General features: G+C 55.0%; 1 protein-coding gene across 1 annotated transcript in view; it reads right to left on the reverse strand.

The window, feature by feature from the left end:
• Positions 1-593: 593 nt before the first annotated feature.
• Positions 594-7,707, reverse strand: part of Dkk3 (dickkopf WNT signaling pathway inhibitor 3) — a 39,626-nt gene continuing 32,512 nt past the window's right edge. Inside the window, exons 4-7 of the mRNA XM_004634879.2 lie at positions 4,968-5,060; positions 3,801-3,945; positions 2,901-3,057; positions 594-2,035 (exon numbers count right to left, since the gene is read on the reverse strand). Coding sequence (XP_004634936.1) covers positions 1,819-2,035; positions 2,901-3,057; positions 3,801-3,945; positions 4,968-5,060 — 612 coding nt within the window. The 3' untranslated portion in view covers positions 594-1,818. The remainder of the gene's footprint in view (positions 2,036-2,900; positions 3,058-3,800; positions 3,946-4,967; positions 5,061-7,707) is intronic.

Genomic DNA, 7,707 nt, shown 5'->3' on the forward strand with positions numbered 1-7,707 from the left:
GGTGGAATGCCCAATCTGGTGCCTGAAACCCTGCTGACCTCAGCTTTTAGTGGCTTCCTTCCTTCAGTCCTTGAAGATGCTATTGTGTTATGACCTCCAGATGGATTCGGCCAGCGTCCCCCAAACACCCAGGCTCGTCCTCTCTCTTTTGCTCCCCACATACCACAGGGCAATGAGCCGCCCCAATGCATATCCAAAGCAGTGGGCTCAAGACTGAAACCTCCACACTGTTAGCCGAGATAAACCATTTCCCTTTGCAAGTTAATATCTTAGGTATTTTGTTACAACCAGGGAAAACTGAAAATGGTCCACAAACGCATGTGGCCGCTACAGTGGCTTCTAAGAAAAGATGCCTCTATATTCCATTTGTTCTTCCAGGAGACAGGTAAATATTTATAACCTTAAGGCTAACTTCCATCCAAGAATGCCTAAGACTTCTAAAATATTTTTATGCCACAAGAGGTAGACTTTAAATGTCTGAGAAACACGTTTCTATAGAAGACTTCGGGGGGGCAGTGTTGTTGTTATTGTTAATAATATAGATCATTTATATTTTTTTTCTGGCTGAAAGTCAAAAGAAGAGAAGTCCAAGAACTACAAAAGAGTAGTCAAAGTGATTTATGCTTAATTTCTAAGTGCAACAGGTGTGTTTACACAGAATTTAAAACCAAAGAAAGCATGCTAATACAATCATGTGCAACTTTAAAGTTTAGTAACTGTGGATGAAGACATTATGGAAAAGGTTCTCACCAACCAAAAATATCATCTGGGGAATGACATCCAGTTCGACGCTCTCTGTTTGGATATTACGCCCACATTTCACAGAGCCTGGCTTGGTTTGATTTTCTCCACGTGCTTGATACTGGTCTTCAGTTGCTGCTAAGTGACTTTGCAAATCTCATTCCCCGTCTGGGCCTTGTAATGACCTAGGCATGCATTCATGCTTCTCTGATCTAATCATGTACCTTCGAAGTTACACATGCAGACGTGACTGGGAGAGAGCGTCCACACACTGGTCCCCACTGGAAGGACGGCCACCCCACGCTGCTGCTTCTGACAGAGCTCTGGGAACTGCTTTGACCTTATTTCCAGGCTCAGATCTTATGATCTATCTCGCCTCTGATGGGTTCTGTTGGTGGCACTGAGACTGGTGTGGGTTAACTGGGAGAATGCTGGGTGTGGACTCACACAGGAAAACTCAGTCTGGGCTTCACTTGCCACGTGACTCGGGCAGGTCGCTTATGTTCTCTGAGCCCCCGCCACACTCCCATCCCCAGGTTGTGGCGACTCTCAAAGGTGAGTATGCAAATTCTATCCTGACGAGCGAGGTAGGACCTGAACAAAACGGCTGAGCAGAGGAGCGTGCATAGAGCGTGCATAGAGCGCAGGGAGCACCGCCGCCTGTGCCCAGGGAGAGACCCCACACACAGTCACTCACTGCACTTCTGCAGGCTGACGTCTGCCAAGCAGGGCCCACCCCACATTCCCCAAACCTATCCTAGGCAGTCACTGCCTCATTTTCCACCCACCTTCAAACTTCTTAAATTGATGTAGAACAAACCGATGTCGACCTGTAGGGGTGAGTGGGCCACTGACCGAGGCAGCTGGGTTTTACCTGCACCAGCCCCATCCCACCTGGCACAGATTAAGGACACCTGGAGTGCAGTTGGAGCAAATGAACAAATGCCCAGCACCTCGTTTTGTCAACCCAAAGGGGAAATTTACTAGGAAGGAGACCTAGGGAAAGCCTGGCCAGCCCACACCTGGGAAATAAATTAGCTATTTCTATTCCACGTCTACCCACGGCCCCGTCGAGATCTAGATCTCCTCTCCGCCCAGCAGCTCAGTGGCAGCAGGCTCCCCAGGCACCATGGCCCGGGTCAGGCTCTGCTCCAGCTCCTCCAGCTCCTGGCGCACCTCCTCCATGAAGTCGCCGTCCTCATCCTTAGCCAGGGCCTCCCCAGGCAGCAGGCTCTCGCCGTTGGGGTCACGGCTGCCGTCGAAGGCCCGTCTGCATGTATATACCAGGCTGTGGCTGTGGAAAGATGCAGCTGTGGCTTGGTCAACGTTCTCCCCAGGGAGGCAGAGCCAGGCAGGGGGTGGTTGGGGGTGCTATGTGTGTGGCCTCCGCTGCTGCCTGGGGCCCGGGCCTCGCCCTCACACCACCTACAGCCTCAGCTCAGTTCCTGTCAACATCACATCTTAGAGGAGGTGTCTGACCAAAGGTCAGATGAACTGCGTTGTGTTCCTGTCCGACCGTGGCTCAGCAGCCCAGCGTAGGCTCTGTGGACTCTGGATTTGGGAGTTCAAGGCCACATGGTGCCTTCTCGGCCCCTTGCCCACCGGGGCCTCCAGACAGCCTGGCAGTGGGGCACAGTCACAGTTGAACTCCCACACCTGCTGCACTGTGGGGAGCCCAAGGCCTCTGTGGAGGAGGAAGGGACTCCTGTCTGTCTGTCCAGCCATGCTGGAAAGCTCCAGTAGGACCAGCAGGGGTATGGAGATGCCGGCAGTGCCTGAGCCCTTCCCTGGCAGCCTCTGACGTGCTGGTGCCCTCCGCCTCAGGGGCCCCACTCCTGACCACCCCCCTGCTTCTTGCCAGTGCCTTCCCTTCTTATCCATCTTTCTCTGCCTTTAGCGCTTCTCTCTCTACTCCCTCTCCTCGGTCAACCCCCAGGAAACTGCCACTGCCTCCTGTATGAGACCCAAATCTGAAGCCCGGCTGAACGTCTGACACCATCAGGACCCTCCCCTCTGGATGACCCAAGGCCACCTCCAGGCAAACCAACCCTCAACCTCACCCACAGCTCCCCAGACTCCCACCCTCACCCCCAACGCCTGCCCCTGCTGCCCATAGCCCATCACCTCCCTTCCGCCTGCAGGGAGCAGAGGTGACTCACCCATGGGGCTGGCAGAGGAGGCCGCTGGTGCAGGGGCACCGGTCCAAAGCCCCGTCGGGCTCCACTTCCCAGGTGATGAGGTCTACCACTCCCACAGCAGGGTCACGGCACAGTTCACCCTCCAAGGATAGTGGAGAACACACAGGGAACAGCAGGCCTGGAACCAGCCGAGAATCACCACAGAGGGGCAGCAGAAGGGGCGCACCCCCCCCCAAGTGAAATGAGGCTTGAGGACAGGAATGAGAGGAAAGAGGTATGGTGGCCTGAGCTCAGGAGGGGATTGGGGGAGGCCTGGTGCTGTCGGGGAGATCTGTCTGGAAAAGGAGAGCTGGGTTTGGGGAGCCAAAAAGCCCAGAGAAATTAAGAGTGAAACCCAGGCATTTGAGACTGGGCCACTGCACTGACAGAAGCCTGGGGCCAGGAAGGCACTGTGGGGAAAGCTGGGCTGAAGAGCGGAGGGACAGGAGGGCACGGGAAGTGGGTGGCTGCAGAGAGGGAGATGATAGGTGCCTTGGTGCCTTAGGGCAGCTCTCTCAGGAAGAGTTTCAGGAACACCCCAGCAGTAGGCACTGGGAGGAGCCTGGAGTTTGGGGGCTGGCAGGTGGCTAAGGAGAGCTTTGGGTACAAGCTGTGGGGTGGAGTAGGCATATACAGGCCTCACGGGGTGAGGCAGTGGACTGGGACTGGGAGCAGGGTGGGGCGAGTGGGGCAGGGAGGGTGCTGGCAGCCCCTGGGCTCATGCCAGAATTCAGCCAGGCATCAACAGGGAAAATGAAACACCATGGCCTCCCCACTCCGGGCCAGCTGAGCCTGAACAGGTGTGGATGGCCTGCTGCCTGCCCAGCACACTGAGCGAGGCTTGCGAGGGCCTCTCCTCCACCCAGAGGGGAGCCCACCCACCTTTCTGGAGGGTGCAGCACAGCCCAGGCTGGCAGTCCCTCTGGTTGTCACAGATGGTCCCATTGCCACCTCTGGTGGCCTTTTCGGTGCAGCGACCCCAGACACACAGCTGGTCTCCACAGCACTCGCTGTCCCGGGTACAGAGCTGCAGAGGAAGAAGAGTCACGAGGGTTTGGCCCGCATGTCTCCACGGTGGGGAGGAGACTGTGGTTCTGAAAAGCGGTGGAGTGCTCCAAGAAAGTCAAGGGGCTCGAGAGGAGTGTGGTTTACAGGTCCACCAAACACTGGGGTCCAAACACTGGAAAATGCCAGTTGGCGGAGGTGGGGATCAGTCTGACAATGTCCAAAATTTTGCAAAAGCTAGAGGTATCTCTGGTTCCTCTCATTAGTCCCCTAGTCAGGACAGGAGGGCTCAAGGGCCATCAGTGTGATTCCACTAACCTGGAGGGTCGGCACCCACTAGGAAGGCCCCAGATGGGAAGGCAGTGCTGCCGGGAGCTGCCCCGCATGGGGCAGTGTGGCGATGCCAGGTGGGAGGTACAACTGTTTCTGTAGCTGTCTCTCCCTGGAGGAGATCAAGCCAGGTAACAAGACCCCCTTTACTTTTAAACTTAGTATCCGGGTGTGTTGTCGTAATAAGGCAAAATGACAAGAAGCCTGAGGGCCCCTGACGTTGTCCCCAGTGTCTGCTGTGGGGCTGGAGAAGGAGCCCTTGCCCTGGCTTCCTGCTTCCCAGTGAATTCAGCAAAGCTCCAACCTCTTCCTGCCTCCTCAGTCTGCCTCTTACTGAGCAGACTGGGACAAAGACCTGGACAGGGCTGCAGGCCCAGACGGAAAAGAGGGCTGCCCTTTTCCCTGCCCGGGGCTGTGGATGTGCCCCTTTGGGTCTAGGACAGGATCCCATGTGGAGGGTGGGGCATGGGGCCTCCTCCCCTCCCTTCTCTGCCATCCAGGAGGCAGACACCGTGAGCAGAGATCATGGGGTAGGGCAGAGGTGGCAGCAGCTCCACAGCTGGCTTTTGTGACTTCAGTCTAGGATGACTTCCGGCTCGCTCCTGGAGTCAGCCCCACCCCCAGCACCTTACAGCTTTCCAGCTCAGCTGAGAAGCCTCCCCCATGTCCCCAGAACCCTGGTGTTGCAGCCCTAGAGACCCTGGGCACCCTCACCATCTGCTGGTCCCAACAGGGCTGGCAGGTGTACTGGGAGCTGCTGAACTGGCAGAACCTGGAGGGGCCGCAGTCCTCATCGATGATGCACTCCTGGGGGAGGCAGAAAGAGCAGCGTCAGTGAATGCAGGGCAGCCGCCACACAGCGCCCCGAAGGTGAAGCCCACGCAGGCCCAGGATGCTCTGAAGTGAGACCGCAGCCACTCCTGAGCCTGCCCACCTGGCTGCTCTCAGCATCTGCCCTCAAGCTCCCTGGAGCCTCGGGGATCCCACACCCACACGCGGGTCACACGATCACCGCCTATGTGCAGTCTCCCCCCACACCCAGGGCACGGACTGCAGACTCTCAGGGCTGGTCTTTCACACAGAGCACATGGATTTAATAAGTGCTAATGAGTTCCAGGGTCAGCTGGAAGCTAGGCTTGGCGAGGCCTCCTGCCTGGAGGAGACAGAGGCTGTGCCAATGACCATCCACCCTCAAGGCTGCAGCTGTGTGCTTGGGAGCCCTTCATGGAGGACTGGGGCCTCGACAGAGAGGCTGAAGCAGCTGCCAGCTTCGAGCTGGCCCAGGGGCCTTCTCCCCAGGGCTGCCAGCTCCACTTGGTAGAAAAGACAAGGCATTTATCTGCCTGCCCCTGAGGAGTCAAAGCTCTTCTTAGGCTTAGATCTAGGAACTGGCAGCCTTGGGGCAGGAAAAAGAGGACAGGACAAGAACAAACATTCATGGGTCCCTCTGCATGGATCCCTCCTGAGGCTTGGTATGGTGGGGTCCCAGCAAACCATGTGGAAGTGTGTTGGCAGACAGTGGGGCGTGCCTCCCTCTGTCTTGGGGTGCTCTCTATCCTGAAAGCAGGTTTGGAGCTGTAACTGGAAAAGCCAGGATGGGTGGCCAGGCCTGGACCTAAGGACCCAGGGAGCCGAGGCCACAGTCCAGCGGGTATGGACAGGGCTTCTGGAAGCTAGGACCCCGGGCAGGTGGAGGCTGGCAGTGAGCAGAGGCCCGCCCAAGGGCAGAGGTTCTTCCACTATCATTGGTCTGGGGACCCCAGCCAGCCCTGTGGGGTCTGAGAAGACAGAAGCCTGGCTCACGGCAGCTGCGGGCGGCAGAACGGCAGGCCTGGGCCTGTAGCACACCTCAGAGTGTGGGCTGCCGTACTCTGCTTACCCAGCCAAGCCCATCAGTGCCCCTGCAAGCCACCTCCACACAGCCCCTTCCAAGAGAGCAGAGGGGGAGGACGACTCTGGGAGGGAGAAGGATGAGGAGGCTGAATCCTTTCTCGGAAGCCCAGAGCATTTTGAGGCTCCGGGTGGGACACAACATTGACTAGGAGAAGGTCCCTGATCTCAAGGAATTCATAATTCAACTGGGAATAGAAAAGGTAAAAAGGCAACCTGGTAGAAAAGGAGACAAAGGGTACAAATAATTATAAGGACGTTTTGCCTCTTCAAGACATAAGAAAAAGATGTTCAACTGCACCAGTAGTCAAGAAAATGCAGCTTAACAGAGCCGAATGTCAGAATGGAAAAATATAGAAGGCTGATCTTCACAGTTGTGCAGAATCATGCCGCCTCCCTGAAACTTCCGCATCTATCTGGGAGCCTGTACTGTCTGTCACCTCAGAGGAGAAAGGTAGAGTTAGCCTGATACGCAGCTGACCTGCAGTCAGGGAGATTGTCCTGGGTTGTCCAGTGTGCCTTGCGTAATCACCAGGGCTTTAACACTTGAAGGGGAGATAGAAGAGTCAGGCTTGGCATGGCTCTGTGTGAGATGCCACAGACTCCACTGGCTATCGCTGGGTCTGCAGATAGGAGGAAAGGAGGTCCAAGGGGCCCATTCTCCCCCGAGCCTCCCAAGTGGAACACAGCCCTGTTCACACTGTGACGTTAGCTGTGAGACCTGACTTAAGACTTCTGACTTCTAGAAACAGGATGACAAATCTTAAGCCAGCAGGGTTGTAGCAACTTGTTACCACACCAATAGGAAATTAACATCTAGTCTGAGGAAATGGGCATTGCCAGGTGCCTTTGGGGGTAATTTAGTATTTTTCAAAATCTCTTTATTATTCTGTACAGGGTCTTGCTATGTAGCTTGGACTCACAGTGACGCTCCTGTCTCAGCCTCCCCAATGCTGGGATTACAGGTGTGCACCACCATGCTCAGCTTCAGGGGCCGGCATGACATCCAATACCCAGGACTGAACCAGGATCCTTGTGCTTGCCAGGAAGGTACTTAGACTGCCAGCTATTTCCTTAGGGACTAATTTAAACTGGACTAATTTTTTTTTTGGCTTCAGATTATGCTCTGGTATTATTTATAATCCAAACATTAACAGAAATACCCAATTAGAGGCAACTTATTATTACACTGACATTGTGTGGAGAAATGTCTCCTTAAAAAGAATGATGTGGTTCTTTGCACAGTGATTTCCATAATAACCAGGAAGTAAAGCAAACCTAGGCCAGTACTAGAATGCCATTTTTAAAAGCTGAATAGTACCACACATGTGACCATGTCCGGACACACTGTGGACAGGTGGCCAGTGGATGAAACCGCTGCCATTGTGGCAAACCGGCTGCCCAGTGTTGATCACTGACAATGACTAGGAACGAAGTGAAGAACATTCCATTAATGGGCTTCCTGTTCCTCAGAAGTCCTTGTAGATGTGGTATTTTCACTACACTCCTCATCCAGATCTCTCTCTCTCTCTCTCTCTCTCTCTCTCTCTCTCTCTCTCTCTCT

Source organism: Octodon degus, unplaced genomic scaffold, assembly GCF_000260255.1.
Source record: "Octodon degus isolate 3935 unplaced genomic scaffold, OctDeg1.0 scaffold00067, whole genome shotgun sequence".
NCBI classification, from domain to species: Eukaryota; Metazoa; Chordata; class Mammalia; order Rodentia; family Octodontidae; genus Octodon; species Octodon degus.